Raw genomic sequence first — 20,744 nt, forward strand, 5'->3', positions numbered from 1 at the left:
TTCCCATTGTTCTGTTGTTAGGCTGCTGGGGGGTGATATCTCTCCAACTTGCATTACAGCAGTAAAGAGTGACTGAAGTTAATCAGAACACAAGTTACATGACTGGGGGCAGCTGGGAAACTGGAAATAAGTCTAACCCCATGTCAGATTTCAAAATTGAATATAAAAAAATCTGTTTGCTCTTTTAAAAAATGGATGTCAGTGCAAAATTCTGCTGGAGCAGCACTATTAACTGATGTGTTTTGAAAAAAAATATGTTTTTCCATGACCGTATCCCTTTAATAATGTCAGTATTCAACAAAATGTAGATTTTTTGGGGGGGGGGGGGGTTCAATCTGATGGCCCCAGAATATTCTTATTTCTTCAGGATTCATACCTTTGATTTTTATTTGCATGAATAAGACAAGATAGCGGGCGCTTTTATATAGCACTTCTTTAATGTATTGAACGTTATATATTTACACATTTTACACCGACTACTATAAATAGGAACAAGGAAAGACATGAAAGAAAAGCAGAATGGGAGAATCTTTTTTTTTAAAAAATCGTTAAAACAAAGGTTCCTAAAAGACAAGTAAATGACGAATTTGGGAGTTAAGAACCAGATGAAGATAAAATGCGCAATACATGCTCATAAAGGAAAAGGTATAATCACAGGGTGGTTGCAAATGTTAAGACACCCCACAGTAATAATGGCTCATCTGAGAGCCTGGGTGGTGCCATGTTTTGCTGAAAACCACAATAGTTTTGTGTACGTCTGTACATCTTCTACTTCTTGCATCTTCCCCGAGGAGGGTGCTCATGCGCAGAAGAAGAATGAGCCGCTTTTCACTTCTAAGTTCAGCTTTTCCATCTACTGCATTTACGCCTGTAGTTCAGGCAGTACAGAAGATCCTGGAAGATAATGATGGCGATGGAGCTTCTACAGTAGCACCCTGAACTGCTGCCAACAAAAAGCACCAGCCTGAGGCCTCGGCTCAATGATAACAATACACTAAGGGGTGCGCGCCCTGGTGATTATACCTTTCCTTCTCCTTTAAATAACAGCCATTTTGGATTAAAAGAAAAAAAAAAAGCTATAAATTTGTCACAATATTTTTTTTTTCCAGCGGGGTTATAATAAAAAGACAAGCCAAACACGGCCATCTCCTCTCATATTTCAATTTTTAGATACAAAAGTGGACAAAATCTAAAATGTACATTTTAAGTGTAGAGTAAAAAGAGAAATCCCCAGGAGGGAAGAGAACGATGGTTTAAGATCAAGCTAAGACAGTAAGTAATTGGATGGAACAGCCTGCGCCCAATTGCGGTTTTGTAATAAAATAATGCTTGGATATAACATTGCACACAACTGTCATGAACGTCTCACGCTCGATTACTGGTTATCGTAACTATTTTGGATTAGGCCGAACCCCCGAATCCTTTGCGAAAGATTCGGCCGAATACCGAACCGAATCCTAATTTGCATATGCCAATTAAGGGTGGGAAGGAGAAAACATTTTTTACTTGCGATTTCCGTCCCCGCCCCTAATTTGCATATGCAGATTTGGTTCGGCCGGGCAGAAGGATTCGGCTGAATCCGGCTGAAAGGCAATAACCCGAACCGTATCCTGGATTTGGTGCATCCCCACTAGGAATGCACCGAATCCAGGATTTGGCCAGTATTCGGCCTTTTCCAGCTCGATTCGAAATTCTGCAGAATCCTTCTGCCTGGCCGAACCGAATCCGCATATGCAAATTAGGGAGGGGGAGGAAAATCGTGTGACTGTCACAAAACAAGGAAGTATACAATGTTTTCCCCTTTCCACCCTTAATTTGCATATGCATATTAGGATTCGGTTCGGTATTCGGCCGAATCTTTTGCAAAGGATACGTGGGTTCGGCCGAATCCAAAATAGTGGATTCAGTGCATCCCTAATCTTAACGTCACAGCCGAGCAACGCTCTCACACTCCCAAGGGTTCCACATATTCTAGTACTTAATGATAGAAATAAAACCAACCCGCCCCACAATTAAAGCCCATAAAAATATAAGAGTTTCACTTAAGGTAAATAAAAACCACAAACTTTGTACATGGATTAAAACAACCAAAAACCATTAGCCGGGGGAAACTAGGGACAGTATGTGGATTGAAGCAGTTGGTGGTGGAGAAGCGTATATTTATATTACACCGCTCATTCATTGATGCTCATCACTCGTTCATCGGTTCTCAGAGGGAACTTGCTCTGGACACACATCAAACGGTGTGGAACCTCGGTCCTGGGGTGGCAACGATGTCGCTGTAAGGCTCCGCCTGGGTCAATTCTATAGCTTGCTGCTTTTTAAGGACCAGGAAACTGTAGAATTTGGCGGCCGCTTGCTTTCGGTTTGTGTTTCTGCACAGGTCAAGCAAACTGATGGATTCGGCTCCTGTTTTAGCAAGAACTCGCTGCAAGGAAAAAATAACGTGGTGACGATATATTAACAGCATAACATTTCAATTGTTCTTAAAGGGATACTGTCATGAGAAAACATGTTTTTTTTCAAAACACATCAGTTAATAGTGCTGCTCCAGCAGAATTCTGCACTGAAATCCATTTCTCAAAAGAGCAAACAGATTTTTTTATATTTAATTTTGAAATCTGACATGGGGCTAGACATTTTGTCAGTTTCCCAGCTGCTTCAGTCATGTGACATGTGCCTGCAATTTAGGATGGAACTACTTTCTGGCAGGCTGTTATTTTTTCTACTTAATGTAACTAATGTGTCGCAGTGGGACCTGGATTTTACTGTTGAATGCTGTTCTTAGATCTATCAGGCAGCTGTTATCTTGTGTTAGGGAGCTGCTATCTGATTACTTTCCCATTGTTCTGTTGGGAGTCGGCTGGAGTAGCGCTATTAACTGATGTGTTTTGAAAACATGTTTTCCAATGACAGTATCCCTTTAACAGAATTAAACCCACAGATTAGAGCAGCGTCACCTTGTTGACATAAGAAGCACTCCGTTCTAACGACAGAACAACAGGCACCTACTCAAACCAACCCACCCGCAGGCAGTTCTGGGCCTCACTAGGGCTTCAGTCTCACAGACTATACATCATGTAGCCTATGGTAATTAAAAATTATTTTATCAAATAGAATAGAAACAGCCAATCCAAAAATCACATAAAAAAATGATGGCTTGTCAATGTGTATGAAATTTTATGGTCACAGCCTCATTGCACCCCCGCTTAATGGTATTAAAAACTAGTGGTGAGCACAAATTTCCCTTGTTTGTTATAATTTATAAAGAAGCAGTGACCAGCTCCATGTTGTAACTCCCACCCTTCCCAGCTATAGTCAGGTGATCCCACTGGTGTCTAATAAAAGGGCAGCCAAGTTTGGGAGTTTTACTTTGAAAGCAGCAAGTAAGTTGCAGGTAAAACTTAGTCCCTTTGTTAAATGTATAATGAAGCAATAGTATTCTTAATGAATCAGATGTAAGTTGAGTGTAGGACTGGCCAGATATGGGTTGACTGACGTAGTTGGCAAAAAAAAAAAAAAAAAAAAAAAAAGGCATTTTTGTAGAATACTCAAGGCAGTGCTACAATCTGAGCATGCTCCTGAAACTTGCATGTTATAGTCTTGGTATGGACTCCTCAGTGAAAGAACACATTTGACAAAGTAAGGGATTTTTAAAAAGTTTTTTTTTCTTCCAAAAAACAAATTTATATATATATATATATATATATATATATATAATATATATATATATATATATATATATATATATATATATATATATTTTAAATGTGTTTAGCTTGTACTGGTCAGATTGTTAATGTGTGTTTGATTTTGGCTGTGATAGGCGCCCTTTAAGCTCAGGTGACTGTCAGTGAAAAACATCTTTGTAGTAACAATCAGCAAGTGACTGTGCTTTGTTGTAAGGAGTGAAAGAAAACTTCGGAAGCAGTTGAAGTTGAACAAAGGCTGTGGTACCTGAAGACCATGGAGCATCTGCTGTGTTCTCTTATTCCACCGCCTCTCCTCTTGATCCTGCTCAGTCCCCGTGGTATCTTCCTCCTGCAGCAACAAAAACAGCACTCAGAAAAACAGCTGCAAGTCCCGATTAATATTCATGGGAGAACAAGCCAACTAGAAAACAAATTCATATTTCTGGCTATCCCAAGAGCGCCGTGTGCTCTCATTCCAAACTACCTGCTATTCTGATACGAAGCAAACGAGTCTCCTGTCTCGGGCACTGAAAAACATTTAGCAGCACAGATTCTTTATTGAGATGTTGCAAAAACACAGCTGTTTGAGGCTGGCATGGTAAGAAGTACCATTGCTTTGTTTCAAGACTACAAGCCGAGCGATGGAGCTGTATAGTCTAACAGCTGCTTAAGGGACTTATCTGGGAACTGGAGGTCACATGTTAAAAGCTATAGAAATCACACAAAGTGAAGAAAAGTGAACTATTTTTGCTTCCCGGCAATCACTTAGTGCAAAGGCAGGACACAGATTTAATCCACAGCTAAACTTATTTTTTAAAGGTCCAATTTATGTGAGTTTTTTTTAAAATGATTAAATTCTAATAGATGAAATTCGGCTGGGGAGGGGTTATTTAATATTTATATATAAACAAAATCGAATATCTAAAACTCGGACAAATTTTACGGACTCAAAACTCGAATGTTAGGAAGGCTAGTAACGTAGAAATTGGTCCCTGGACCTCTCCCATTAACTTATACATAAACTGGTTTTAGGTGGCGAATAGTCGAATTCGAGTTCTTAAACAGTTCAGTGTAAAAATAAAAACTGGGTAAAAATATAGTCTGTGCAAAATAAAAAATGTTTCTAAAATAGTCAGTTAGCCAAAAATATAATGTTTAAAGGCTGGAGTGACTGGATGTGTAACATAATAGCCAGAACACTACTTCCTGCTTTTCAGCTCTCTAACTCTGAGTTAGTCAGCGACTGTAAGGGGACATAATTGTTCAGAGAGTTTGCAATTGATCCTCAGCATTCAGCTCAGATTCAAAAGCAACAGATATGACCCATGTGGCCCCCCTCAAGTCTCTGATTGGTTACTGCCCTGTTACCAGTTAGTGTAAACCAAGAGAGCTGAAAAGCAGGAAGTAGTGTTCTGGCTCTTATGTGACACATCCAGTCACTCCAGCCTTTATACATTACATTTTTGGCTAACTATATTAGAAACATTTTTTATTTTGCACAGCCTATCTATTTAACCAGTTTTTATTTTTACACTGAACAATTCCTTTAAGGGGCCAGAGTGTGATAAATTTAGAAATTCAAATTAAAACTCAGATCGAGTTGGGATAATTCACAACTCAAATTGGAGAGTTTTGGCCATAAAAAAAAATTTCGAATTTTCAATTCGACCCTTAATAAATCTGCCCCTAAGTTTCTCAAAGGACAAAGAATTCTGTTCAGCACCAACCGACTTCCCACTAACAATTACCTCTTCTTCCTCCTCCTCATCCTTTTCCTTCTCCTTTTCTGGCAGGAGATTTAACTCAGGGATTAAGTCACTGATGCTCTGAGGCTCTTCTGGTGGAAGTTCCAATGGAGGGGGAAGTGGAGGTGGTGGCATTTCAATCTGTGGTTCTGCTTCCTGATATAAAAACACCAACACAAAATCACAGTTAGCAACGATACTAAATAAACAAAGCAGCAGCTGCATATTGCTTGGTGGAGGGGAATAGAAACAATTTCAATACAGCGTAAACGCAGTATAACCATCAGGCCTATTAAAATACAGTGTTTATAGAACTTGTTAAGTTAGAGGGGAACTCAACACAAACATAACTTTAGATTTTTGCAAAGTAAACATAATTTCAAGCACCTTTGCAATACACATCAATTAACAAATATGCAGACTTTTCATGGTTTTTAATGGTTTGGAACAGTTCCCCAAGCCTAGCCCCCTGCTCTCCTTCTGATCTGACTACTTTGCTGAGCTGGCTGACTACTGTTACTTTGTATAAGCAGCCAGCTGTTCTCAGCCTGCATCCTCCAAATCCCACAATTCCCTGCACACGTGATTTCAATAAGGAACGGAACATCACAGTGCAATGCATTGTGGGTTATGTAGTTCCTGCATGCTGTCTGTAAGCTGTGGAGAAGTTGTTACAATTTGTAACATCAGTGTTGAGTCCCACCTTCCCTGCTAGGATTTCAAATGATGCAGAAAGAGAAGAACTGTTAAACAGCTGGATTGCAGCATAGTAAATGGCTTTTATTCATACTTTTTGAAGAAACCGGTAACTGATGGGTATATTGGGGGTTTCTGTGTTACGTGGGCCTCTGTCTCAAATTTTAATTTGGAAGCCGGAGTTCCCCTTTAAGCATTGCCACCCTTTATATGTTTATTAATTGCAATCCTATCTCATGCCTGCTGGGACTTGTGTACTTCAACAACTGGAAAGCCGAAGGTTTCCCATGTTTAGATTGCATTATCAAATGTATCCAAAAAAACGTGTTTTAAGAAGTTTTGAGCCAAGGAAACCACTAAATTGTTAAAGGACCACTAACATTAAAAAATGAAACTGTTTTAAAGTAAAACATATAATGCAGTGTGCCCTGCACAGCAGATAAGCTCTGTAGAACATAATGGTGTTATCTGTTATCCACTATTTATCCTGTGCCATATAGACTTTTTTCAAATTCCGCCATTGCTACACAGCAGCTTGTTTATATGAACTATAGTAGTGTTTCTGAAGCAAACACAAGTTTTACCAGTGCAAGGCAACACTACATCATATTTTCATTACTTAAATACACTTCATCTTTTGGTGTTACGGTCCCTTTAAGGTATCTAATCCTGCCATTTTTAGATGGTAACAGGAAGTTTCTTCCTCGTAACAGGTGGAATCTTAGGCTTCGCAAATTCTGAAGAAGACGTATATAAAGGTTAAAGGGGCAGTACACCTACATTAGTTCAACGAATATGCCTTGAGCTAAACCCATTTTTTGCTTAAAACATTCTACTTCCTGTTCGCAATAAGCACATTCAAAAAGCAGCAGCCCACTGAAAAGTTTCTATATAATAAGCTGCACAGCTTAATGGGCAGCAGTTGGGGGAATTGTGGTCAGGGGACCGATGTGTTTCCTCTGCTTGTAGGGACCAGGAAGTTGAACGTAACAGTTTCACTTTCAACATTTGCTCTTTTTAGTTCAAGAAATAGCAGCATAAATATATCCTAATTAAAATAAGCAAGAAGTATGCTCAGCACAAGCCCATTCTGTTGAACTACAGATATAGTGACCCTTTAACCTACAGCACAAAATAAACAGACTCTTGTTGCACTGTACCTGCATCATGGGCATCGGCTCTGGTTCCATTTGCAAGGAGTCACGTTTAACTCCTTGTTTAGGTGGAGGTGGTGGCATTATAGTATCATCCAAGTGAGTTCGACTACCCTCCATCAATGACTCTTGCAGATGACTGGCTTCTTCCAAGATGGGTTGATCTACAAAATAAAATAAGATGTAGATCAAAAAGGGTTGAGACTTGGGTGGGGGGCGGGCAACAACACAACAGGAGTACAGGAGTACATGAGAACGAACCAATAACATCTTGAGGACGCAGTTCTTCTCTTGGGACTTCTGGATTCTCAAACTCCTTGAGGAATTCATCAAGATTATCTGCTTCACCTCCTTTCCTTCGCTTTCGGAGATCATCGAGAACAAGTGGTGTGAGACAGCGTGTAAACAGCTAAAAATACAAAAACAGATGTAGGAAAACATTTATATTACCTTTGCATTTGTGTGTTGATTCTTTACATTTGCAGAGTTTATGGTTTCTGCAGTAGAAGAACTATACAGAAAATTTAAGAGACCTTAAGCAACCGGGTGTTCCATAATGGCTGGGCAGGCAATGAAAACAATTTCTCCACACCACCAGTCTCCTTCCACATCATCAGCTTCTTTGTAGGAGGAGCCAAATCCAGTGTAGTAACAATGTCCGAGTAATCGCTGAGTTGGGCACGAATAGTCTTGCTATCCAACTCTTTAACACTGTCCACAATCAGTTTCCTCTTCCTTTTAGCCTTGGTCTCCTTGACTGAAAAGTAAACATAAGAGATTTTATATACAAAGTATTGGCAGATACTCGCAGGGGAGAATCAATCCTCCCTAGCTACTAGCAAAAATTATAATAAATAAAAATAAAAAAAGGGGGGGGGTCATCTCTATAGCTAATGCCCATTTTCTCATTATTTTAAAGGGATAGACAAAAAAAAAAGACATTTTTCAGGGGACCAGAAAAAAATGTTTTAAAATCCAGGAAAATGTAAAAATCAGGGAAATGTATTATGCATAATACATAGGTGGGACCACAAAAGAACAGTGTAAAATAAGGGAACACTTAAAATCAGGGGATGTAAAATGGGGCTCTACTGTACTTCAAAATAGACCTATATTTCATTTTAAGTGTTTTTCGCCCATAGGTCTTCTTTTGTAAGTAATTGTTACTTGAATTTCCTAAACGTCACCGTTTTGACCTTTTCAAGCTGTCAGTTTCTAATGCCGGCTAACGCTACACAAATATGGCAGCCACCTCAGAGGAACATGGGGGATCAGATGGGTAGGATGAACAAAATCACCCACCCATATGGTTGCATTAATGGCTGTGAATAAAACTACTTTTAGCTGAAAATACTTACCAGTGATATCAATGGGTTCCAGGGCAAATGCTTCCTCTTCATTGGGAACCAGGGTTGTTTGATCAGTCATGGTTGGAAGGGGTTCCACTGGATCCACAGAATCTGGACTATCTGGTGCCCCCACTGCAACAAACAAGCACCAATATCTCTAAGTGGAAAGCCCGAGGTACAACTTCACGCAAAACACTAACTCAAAATGTCTGGTAGCTTTTTTTTTTTTTTTAAAAAAAAAAAAAAAAAAAGAAAATAAGGGGGCTGTGATTTACCAAGCAGCAAATCAGTTTTAAAAGGGGTGGCTCACCTTTATGTGAACTTTTAGTATGTTATAGAATGGCTAGTTCTAAGCAACTTACTAATTGGTCTTATTTATTTATTTTTTATTGTTTTTGAATTATTTGCCTTTTATGGATCTTTCCAGCTTTCAAATGGGGGTCACAGACCCCATCTAAAAACAACTGCTCTCTAAAGCTACTTTGTTACATATCTTTCTGTTCAGGCCTCTCCTATTCATATTCCAGTTTCTTATTCAAATCAGTATATGGTTGCTAGGGCAATTTTTACCCTAGCAATCAGATTGTTGAAACGGCAAACTGGAGAGCTGCTGAATAAAAAGCTCAATAACTCAAAAACCACAAATAATAAAAACGAAAACGAATTGCAAATTGGCTCAGAATATCACTCTCTACATCATACTAAAAGTTAATTTAAAAGTGAACAACCTCTTTAAAGCACCTACTATAAGTTAGAAAATGAAACCAAATTTTAGTTGGTTTGGGAAACTAACACCAAAACGCTTGCCTGTTAAAGACAGTCATCCAGAAAGTCTATAGTACCTACTTGAAACATTGTCATCATCATCCAGATCATCATGGACAGGCTGCTCGGGCATTGCAACACCTTCTTCAGGCATAGCAGGTGGGTCGTCAAATATTCCCCCTGCATCATTGCTTAGAAGTTTGTCATCTGCAACAATAAAAACAAGGGTGTTAAGCTAAAGACAAATGATTTTTGATTTGCAGTTTGTTGCTCCCTTTTTTAATGCAGACAGGATTAGTAAAAAGAGGGTAGTACTGAAAGTGTCAAACATAAATAACTACCCAGGCAAGTACAAAATTGTATTCTGAACTATTTCAAAATTAATACTCCCTTCCAAAAAAAAAAAAAAAAGATAAAATCTATCATGTATCAAAGCATATAAAAACCCTACTGTGTTACTATTGCAGTTTACATACCTAGTATGCCGCCTTCATTTCCCTCTCCAAAGTTGTCATCTTTGTATTGGTCGTCATATTCCAGGTGGTTACTCTTCTCATTTAGCTGACTGGTGCTCTGCTCGGGCTCCAGCAACAGATTGGAAGCATTGGTTGTCAACATGTCATCTTCAAAAGCGCTGCCTTCCCGCATCATCTCTCTGTCGTCCATGCCAAAGTCACCTGTGCAGTGATATTCATATATAAAAAAGCAATTCTAAAGAAAAGCAACAATGGCATACACAGAGGCAACACAACCCTTCCTGGTGATCTCGTCATGTGGAGCCAATCAGGCAATTAAAGGAAAACTATACCCCCCAAACAATGTAGGTCTCTAAAAAGATATTGCATAAAACAGCTCATATGTAAAACACTGCTTCATGTAAATAAACCATTTTCATAAGAATATACTTTTCTAGTAGTATGTGCCATTGGGTAATCATAAATAGAAAATTGCCATTTTAAAAAATAAGGGCCGCCCCCTGGGATCATATGATTCACTGTGCACATAAACAAACCATACGTTGGGTCACATGAGCCAATTAACAGACAGAGTTCTGTCTTTTGCTTCAACACTTCTTCCTGTTATAGTTAGAGTTGAAGTATTTCTGGTCAGGTGATCTCTGAGGCAGCACACAGACCATCACAAAATAGTGGCTCAAGGCAAGAGATGTAAAAGGGCAATATTTACTTAAATAGATATACCAGTTTAGTAAGATTCTTTATTATGCCACTTAATATAATAATCTGTTGCTTAAGTGTTCATTTTGGGGGTATAGTTTTCCTTTAAAGAGATATTTAATTAGCTTTTTCCCCAACAAAAGACTGAAGTTTGCATTTAAATTGATCACGTGCTACTAAATAACTCTCCAGTTCTAAAACGTGTTATACAGAGGCAAAAAAAAAAAAAAACCATACTTACCAAAATCATTATCTTGCAGGATATTAATGTTGCTAACCTCTTCCCTCATTGTAATCTCCTCAACTCGACTTTGGTTCAGGCTAAACTGCTGAGCCACATCAATGTCACTTTGAAAATTAAAGAATAAACGGTTAATTTAGGCTGCGTCTCTATGTCGCGCAGTGTGCGTCTCTGGTGCATGTTAGCAGCACAATACTATGACTGGTCTCCTTATAACCAGTTTCTTTTGGACCTTTGGCTAAAGTAGTAGCTGTCAAGGGCTACAATTTTTTTTGGGGGGCTTTTTGATTGCCCCCCCCTATACGCCTAAGGCATAGAGGAGGGGCAGAAAACATTTGATCGACAGCTGAGATTTTTAAATGAGTTAACAACAGCTACGAATGCTTTAATAAAAAAAGAATTTGTATTTCATGTTTAATTTAAAAATGACTTTTAATATACAGATTTTTTATGTTTGGGTGACAGGTCCACTTTAAAGCAATGCAAACTTGGGAAAAAACTGAACGTGATGCTTACTCTAGATCTGGTAGAGGCTGGTCAAAGTCATGGAACTCCTCGGGCAGAGTGATAGCATTGTAGGCAGCCTCTCTGTTTTCCTCAGGTAAATCCACAACACCTGTAACATTTTACATAATCATTATTTTCAAACATATGCAGATAAGGAAAAAAAAAAGTGTAATATGTTCCTCATGTAAGTTAGCACCAAATGTTACTGCCTCTTTTATCAAGGTGACCTTAAACAGTGATGTGCAAACTGAACGACCATACAAATTTAAAAGTAAAAATGGAAAAGACTAGTACCAGGGCGGAAAGCCATCTTTATTTTGATGAAAGCTTCATTACAGTCAGCCAGGAGATACTTTGCTTTCCGGTGGTAGATTCTTACAACTCCCAAGAGAAGATGCCCAGAGGTCCGCAGAGCCATTTTCACCTGGAACGTAACACAAAATATACAATTTAATCTGGAGTGCTCATGGTTTAGCTACTCCCTGCAGGTTTCACTTTAAAGACAAATGCTTGGAATGTTTCCAGAGTTCTATAAATAAATCTATTTGCTTATGAAACTGGACATTTACTAAATAGAACAACTATTTGGAAAATATTTAAAGAGGTGGTTCACCTTTAAAGGAGAACTAAACTCTAAAAATGAAATGGCTAAAAATGCCATATTTTATATACTGAACTTATTGCACGAGGCTAAAGTTTCAGCTTGTCAATAGCAGCAATGATCCAGGACTTCAAACTTGTCACAGGGGGTCACCATCTTGGAAAGTGTCTGTGACACTCACATGCTCAGTGGGCTCTGATTGGCTGTTGAGAAGCTAAGCTTAGGGCTCGACACTAATTATCCAGCAGAAAATGAGCTTCCCCTGTAATATAAGCTGATGCTACAGGTTTGCTGATTATTAAATTCTGATGCTAATTGCACTGGTTTCTGTGCTGCCATGTAGTAATTATCTGTATTAATTACTAATCAGTTTTATATTGTGACATTTCTATGTGTACTGTATATTGTGAGTGGGTCCCTAAGCTCAGTAAGTGACAGCAGCACAGAGCATGTTCAGTGAATTAGCCGAAAAGAAGATGGGGAGCTACTGGGGCATCTTTGGAGACACAGATCTTTACTGCTAAAGGGATGTGGTTGCATTGGCCTGGTAGAGAAGCAGAAAACATAATGTACAATATTTCTAGCTACTTCTTTAGTTTAACTTTCCTTGTCCTTTAAGTTAACTTTTATTATGTTATAGAACGGCCAATTCTAAGTAACTTTTCAATTGGTTTTCATTATTTATTTTTTATAGTTTTATAGTTATTTGCCTTTTTCTTCTGACTCTTTGCAGTCGCTGACTCCCTTCTAAAAAACAAATGGTCTATAAGGCTACAAATGTATTGTTATTGTTACTTCAGGCCTCTCCTATTCATATTCCAGTCTCTTATTCAAATCAATGCATGGTTGCTAGGGTAATTTGGACCCTAGTTACCAGATTGCTTAAGATGCAAATTGAAAAGCTGCTGAATAAAAAGCTAAATAACTCAAAAGCCAGAAATAATAAAAAATTAAAACAAATTGCAAATTGTCTGAGAACATCACTCTCTACATAATACTACAAGTTATCTCAAAGGTGAACAACCCCTTTTAAGACAGCAATATTAAACACCTAGCTTACCTTAGGGCAAATAATACTCTCCACACTACTTTCCAGGTTGCACTCAAACACATGGGCTTTGGTAAGCTTCTTATCCCAGTGGGCCGCTAGCCAGATTTTGGCCAGCGGCCCACGCTTACTGAGGACAAAGTGAGCGTAAAACATGTTCCTTTTACTTTAAAAACCAGGGTTGAATCTGCAAATAAAAAAAGAAAAGAACTTGATAAACATAACAGAAAGGATCTTCATTATATAGCAAATAAAGTACCTGCTATTGTAAAATATAAGGATATTATAAGTCACCGAGGAGTTCCTTTATACAGGTCATGGAATCTGAGGTACTTCTAATATCCTCATCTTTACTAACAAGGCGTACTTTAATATAATACACAAGTTTTAGTGAGTCATGTGACAGAAATAACATCAATACTCACCGTTTATATAGTGAATATAGTACCCCCTCTTGTAAAAGATAAGGATATTATAAGTTACCGAGAAGTTCTAGGACCATATAAAAACACGAGTCTGAAGGCTGAGTGTTTTTACACATGGAACTTCGAGGTGACTTTTAATATCCTCATATTTTGCAACAGGGGGTACTTCATTTATTATAATATACACGTTTCAGTGAGTCATGTGACAGAAATTACATCACTAAGCTCCGACTATAACCAATGACATCACTAATCATCGATTATATAGTGAATAAAATACCCCCTATTGTAAAATAAGGATATAAGTTACCAAGGAGTTTTATGAACATATAAGAGTGTTTTTATACAGGTCATTGAACTCTGAGGTGACTTCTAATATCCTCCTACAAGGGGTACTTTATTATAATACACAAGTGAGTCATGTGACCAAAATGACATCACTAGTCACTGTTTATAAGGATATAATTTACAAGATATTCATGGCTTTTGTGTATTATATAGTGGATAACGTACCCCTACTGTAAATTTTTAAAGATATTATAAGTTATATGACCTTTTATACAGGTCACAACTCCGAGGTGACTTCTGATTTCTAGTAGGGGGTACATTATGCATTATAATCTACATTTTGTGTGTGTGGGTCGGAGTCGAAATTCTGGTCTCCGGCGTCTGTTTCGGACGTGCAGCGTCAAATTCGGACGCCCAACGTCAAATTTGACGTTTATATAGTGAATAAAGTACCCCCTCTTGTAAAATATAAGGATATTATAAGTTACCGAGGAGTTTCATGACCACATAAAAACACGAGGCTGAAGGCCGAGTGTTTTTATACAGGTCATGGAACTCCAAGGTAACTTCTAATATCCTCATATTTTGCAACAGGGGGTACTTTATTTATTATAATACACAAATTTCAATGAGTCATGTGACTGAAATGACATCAGAACTCACCGTTTATATGGATATAATTTAAAGGATATTCATGGCTTTTGTGTATTATAACCCTATAACTATACTCTTATAACAGATACAAGGAGAAGTCTGACAATGTACTAGACATCAAATCCAGCACATTAACAATTAACTGCTAAATTGATCAAGCACCATTGAAAGTTTGGTTGTGAAAAGCCTTTTGTACGGCTAGACTGGGTCCTTTAAAACCGTCTCCTCTTTTGTATTGAGTTAACAAAAGCCTCAGGCGTAGTCTCTCTGCACTTTCCCAATCCACATCTTTAACTGTCAAAACGAAGAAAAAAAAACAAAAACAGGGAGTTGCCTTTGCAAATAAAGCATTGCTTCCTAATTCTGTCTCCTGGATGCTGCTTTAAACTACACTAAAGGTTTCAAAAGATGCATCAGAGACTTTTAAAGGGGATGGTCACTTTTACTAGACTCAGTTTTCTTCACATGAAACAAATTAATTGAATTTTAAACACTGGTTTTAAGTCATACACCTCATTATTTAGTACTTTGTTTTTAAAGGACAATTAACAGCAATTTTGATTTATGACGAAAGACTGATATTAAGGAGTAGGTTGTGAAGTCAGACATTCCCTTTAAATGCCTCCCTTTCTTACAGTTAACCAAGTTAAGTCCCAAAAGGTCATGTTTTATATTATTTTAGGAGATAATCATTTTGTTTTTAGTAAAGTAAGCATCAAGTCTATAGTGTCCTGATTGACCAAGTATATGTATATACATAAATTAATTATATTATAGTCTCTGTTTACCAGGTGTACTGTAACATGCCCAGGGTTGTAAGGGACTACAAGATCCAATATAACATATCTGTACATAAAATAGTCCCGAATAAAATGTTAAAAGCTGCTTCCATTAAAGTCAATATCAGTGTAATTAAAGCCCCATGTTAAAATAAGGTTTGCCCCAAACATGCAGGATTAAAATTTGCAACAAGAGCAGAAACTCTTCAATTAGACGAGGGGGACTGTAATCTTTTTATATTAATTATGCCTCTTGTAAGTATGGTATATTATATATATATATATATATATATATATATATATATATATATATATATATATATATATATATATATATATATATATATATATATATATATATATATATATATATATATATATATATATATATAATACACAAAAGCCATGAATATCTTGTAAATTATATCCTTATAAACGGTGAGTAGTGATGTCATCAGTTATAAACGGTGAGTAGTGATGCAATTTCTGTCACATGACTCACTAAAATTTGTGTATTATAATTAATAAAGTACCCCCAGTTGTAAAATATGAGGATATTAGAAGTTACCTCGGAGTTCCATGACCTGTATAAAAACACTCGGCCTTCGGCCTCGTGTTTTTATATGGTCATGAAACTCCTCGGTAACTTATAATAACCTTATATTTTACAAGAGGGGGTACTTTATTCACTATATATATATATATATATATATATATATATATATATATATATATATATATATATATATATATATATATATATATATATATATATATATATATATATATATATATATATATATATTTTTTATCTATCTCATGGTATTGTGCCTTTAATTCAAGCGCAATTCAATTTACTGGAAAAGCTTTTTGCATACATTTAAAGGAACAGTACTTTTAAGTAAAGAAAATATCATGTAATGTTGCCCTGCACTGGTGAAACTAATATAGTTCATATAAACAAGCTGCTGTGTAGAAATGGTGGAAATTAAATAAAAAATGTCTATATGGCACAGGTTAAAGTGGACCTGTCACCTACACATAAAAAACTGCATAATGAAAGTCCTTCCCAAATTAAATATGGAACCCCAAAATTTTTTTTCATTAACACATATCCATACCTGTTATAAAGGGGTTTAAATATCTAAACTGTCAATCAAATATTACCTGCCCCGCCTCTATGCCCGTGGCATAGAGGAGGGGCAGTCAATTACTTTCACTTTCCATTCAGCACTTCCTACATGTCACTGCTCTCCTCATATTCCCCCTTCCTTTCTCAGGCTCTATAATTGTTTACGGCACTGCACATGGACATTAGGTCCCTCATTCTGGTGCATACACAAGATTTTGGGGTGATACACAATTTTCCTTAATAACCGTGTCCACAAAATGGCAGCTGCCTGCTTGCTGTGATTGTATAATTCCAAAACAGAAGGAATCAAAATTTAAATAATAAATACAGTGTAAGTAAAGTTTATTTTGCTCAACTAACATGATAGAAAAGAATTTGAAATTATTTCTTAGGGTGACAGGTCCCCTTTAAATAGTGAATAACAGATAACACCATTATGTTCTACAGAGCTTATCATCTATCTGCTGTGTAACCCGAGCGGTTTCTCCTTTGAATGGCTGCCCCCATTGCTACACAGCAGCTTATCTATATAACTTATAGTAGTATTTCTGAAGCAAACAGCAGTTTTACCAGTGCATTATATTTGTATTACTTTACTATGTATGTCCTGGGTTGCACCATTCCATCAATCACAAGAATCACATTCTTAAAACTCCACAATATCCAGTCCTGTAAATGCTCATTTGGAAAGGAAGGTACCAAATCAGTGACAAAAACACAACATGATATTAGCCTTCTGGTCATTCTTCTATGTCATGTCATGGTGGGATGGTAGAGGAAATTATACCACCACCAAATTCACATACCCGAACCATTTTATAATAATGTATTTTGTTAAAGGGATGGTTCACCTTCCAAGGCATTTTCCAGTTCAGTTGGTTTCAGATGATCCAGAAAAACACTTTTTCCAATTACTTTCTATTTTTTGTGTGTGACGGTTTTTGTAATATTGAAGTGTAAAGTTTAATTTTTCACCTAACGCAGCTCTGGGGGGAGGGGGAGTCGCCGACCCTCTAAACTGTTCTTGATTGATACATTTAGTTAATACATTTGTTATCTTTGTCCCGTCTGAGCAGAATCCGTTTCATTACGGGGAAACTGTTAGAATTGATACAATAGTTGCTAATTTTCTACAGATTCGGCCGACAAATGTATCAACTAAATGTTGCAACATTTTAAGAGTCTGCACCTGAATCACTGCCAAACAGCAGACAAACCTTAAATTTTATTTTAGGTAAAATATCAAAAATGGAAAGTAATTGAAACAAGTCTTTATTTCTGGGGAACAATCTGAAACAACTGAAGTGTATAAAATGTTTGTAAGGTGAACAAGCCCTTTGTTGGCCAGATCTGCAGGACACTTGTCTCCTAAAGCATCTAAACTGAATTTAGTGATCTCAGCTAAGAGACAGCCTTGTACCCTGGTCAGATTACTGCAATGTTCTCCTTACCAGCATCACACCCAACCATCTTTATCTACTTGTCTGTTCTAGAAGTCTCATTGCCTCTTCACTTCAACGTGTCTATCTTCTCCAAGCTTCTGGAATTCCCTAACATGACCAACTATCCCTCAGCTTCCAAATACTCAAAGATCCTCCTTGATAAAGAGGAATATAATATTATTTAGTCAGCACTTGTGCCTTCCAATTTGCTTCAATCGGGTGCAAGTCCCACAGTTTCCACCTCCAATTTGTTCCAACAAAGGCGTTTTAAAGAAGTTCGCTAATGGTGCCGTCTATGACAATTGAGAAAGAGGAATACTCAACACAGCCTAGATTATCTGAAGCCAACAGTTTATTATCCACAAATAGTAAACTGGCAGATATTGGAAGTGGTACAGAAGGATGTGGGCAAAGATGTAAAGAAGTCTTTGTTAAAACGCGAGTCTTTTTGGATTTAGCAACTCAAAATGCTTTCTCCCAAGGGCCTCAATGAGAATTTTAGTTTAACATGTTTTCTATAATGGCATGGTTTTAAATACATTGTGATCCCTGTTCTTTTTCCATTTTCCCCGTTTTTTTACAGATGAGAATGATCCAGGGGATAACCGGTAGCAAGTAATGGATAACACTTAATTTATTACACTATTTATTATGGAATAATGTCATAATTCTTGTGAATGTACCCTTTAAAATATGAAGGGGTTAAAAATTTGAGATGTATGGTGCAGCACTGTTTTGTGGGAAAAGGGTAGGGCTTTGCACTTATAGGTGTGTGTGTGTAACACTTGAGAATTTTATCTGATGAAGGGAGGTTGAACCCCCCCCCCGAAACGATCTTTGCAGTGATACATTAATAAGAAGAGGGGCCACGTCCCCAACTGCAGATATATAGAGTGTGCGGACCCGGAAATTTATGGCTATCCCCAAATATGCCATCTCTCAAATGTTCCCTGTTGGAACCTATTGCAAACAAGGCTCTCTAACCTACCTGATTTATTTTGTAAATGTTTAAGATATATTACTGCAAAGTGCTGTCTCGCTGGCACTCTAAAACGAGAGAGCCTTGCTCAAGCTTCAGATTGAAAGCCTCTCTTACCATATTGCCTAGTATATTACACCACCCATTCTTCCATTTTTATTTAAAGACAACACCGTATTTCTACAACAGAAAGTACTATATATATTTAATATAATTTGAACTGTTTTTCTTTTTTTTTTGCACCCTCCCCCTTCCATTTGTTGAAATTCAATAAAAACATATGCTTTAAAAAAAACAGACAACACACCGTGAAATGTTTAGAGAGCCACAAATGACACTTTGTCCTATTCATTTCCACTTAATGCCTGTGCAAACATGGGTCCGTCAGCCATACTGAAACGCTAGTTTATTTATACAAGTTATAAAAGGTAAATGTCACACAGGGAGGGAAAAAAGCCTGAAATCAACGGTGCCGTTTCCTGACAAAGCAGGTACAGAACGTTGTTGGCCCAAAATATTTGTCAGGCAAAACCATCTATATGTACTGTATTAAATGATTTTCATGAAAAATCTACAGAGAGCGGAAGTAGTAGCTTTTCAATCATATCTCGAGAGTGTGCTGTGACCTTAGCTCAAAGCAACAGGTGGATGCCCGCAGCTGGACAAAAAGTATAGCTAGGTATTTATTTATTCAAGTTTATTTTTCATCTTATTTCTTTCTGAAGCATCTCTGGATGGGGAGGTCACAGAACTGGTAAACGGTTCTAAGCGGATATAATAGTTGATACATTTGTTATCTTTGTCCCTGCTGAGCAGTATCCCTGAGTTACATTACAGGCAGCTGTTAGAATTGATACAATAGTTGCTACTATTACCCACATCCTACTGAGAAACTAATGTAGCAAATTGTAACGGTTCAGAATCTGCACCTGGATCACTGAGCTGCCAGACAAACACCAGAGGAAGGAACATTAGACTTTACTTTTGGAAAAACAATTAAAAATAAAAAAAACATTTCTGGTGAACAATCTGAATACAACTGAAAAAAGTGTTTAGAAGGTGAACACACACTTTAAAGAACATATACTGTACACTGGTACAGGTATGGGACCTGGCATCCAGAATGCTCAGGACATGGGGCTTTCGGGATTAACGGGTCTTTCTATGATTTGGATCTTCATACTTTAAGACTACTAGATCATGTAAACATTTGGGGGCCCATTTACTTAGCTCAAGTGAAGGAATAGAGGAAAAAAACTGTGAATTTCGATTGTTTTTTTTTTTGGCTACTTCGACCCGAACGATTCAAACTAAAAATCGTTTGACTATTTGACAGTCGAAGTACTGTCTCTTTAAGAAAACTTCGACCTCCTAGTTCGCCACCTAAAAGCTACCAAAGTCAATGTTAGCCTATGGGGAAGGCCCCCATAGGCTTAGAAAGTTTTTTTGGGTCGAACAAAAATCGTTCGATCGATAGATTAAAATCGAACGAATAGCGCTAAATCCTTCGACTTCGATATTCGAAGGATTTAACTTCGACAGTCGAATATCGAGGGTTAATTAACCCTCGGTATTTGACCTTAAGTAAATTTGCCCCTAAATAACCCCAATAGGCTCGTTTTGCTTTCAATATGGATTCATTATATCTCAGTTGGGATCAAGCACAAGCTACTGTTTTATTATTAGAGAGAAAAAAGGAAATCATTTTAAAAAAAATTGGATTATTTGATTATAATGGCGTCTGTAATTCAGAAATTTCTGGATAACGGGTTTCCGGATAGCCTATCCCATACCTGTACTGTAATGAAATGTTGCCTAAGAATTGGGTGGAATAAAGTTGATGACTTCATGGAGCTTTGAATGGGAAGAGTTGCAGGTGCCCAGTATGGGACGTTAATCGCCAGTAGTGGTTGTTCAGATCAAACTCCAAATAAGGAGCCAAGTACAACATATAAAACTGTAGTCTCACTTGCGGATTTACAGGTTTATTGTGTGAAGATGGTTGGAGGGAGAGAAATCATAGCCCCATATGAGGGAGAAGCCTCAGGGGACATAATTAAGCTGCACAGTAT

At 37.4% G+C, this 20,744-nt stretch overlaps 1 protein-coding gene across 1 annotated transcript; it reads right to left on the minus strand.

The window, feature by feature from the left end:
* Positions 1-418: 418 nt before the first annotated feature.
* On the minus strand, positions 419-13,129 carry rad21.L (RAD21 cohesin complex component L homeolog). Its single transcript, NM_001090338.1, is given in 14 exon segments — positions 419-1,461; positions 1,863-2,428; positions 3,958-4,041; positions 5,441-5,593; positions 7,294-7,451; positions 7,549-7,696; positions 7,821-8,044; positions 8,646-8,768; positions 9,483-9,608; positions 9,878-10,078; positions 10,818-10,924; positions 11,334-11,433; positions 11,619-11,748; positions 12,986-13,129. Coding segments are annotated over 13 exon segments (1,890 nt in total). The 3' UTR covers positions 419-1,461; positions 1,863-2,236.
* Between the last annotated feature and the right edge of the window lie 7,615 nt (positions 13,130-20,744).

The sequence above is a fragment of the Xenopus laevis genome, chromosome 6L (assembly GCF_017654675.1).
Source record: "Xenopus laevis strain J_2021 chromosome 6L, Xenopus_laevis_v10.1, whole genome shotgun sequence".
Classification (NCBI taxonomy): Eukaryota; Metazoa; Chordata; class Amphibia; order Anura; family Pipidae; genus Xenopus; species Xenopus laevis.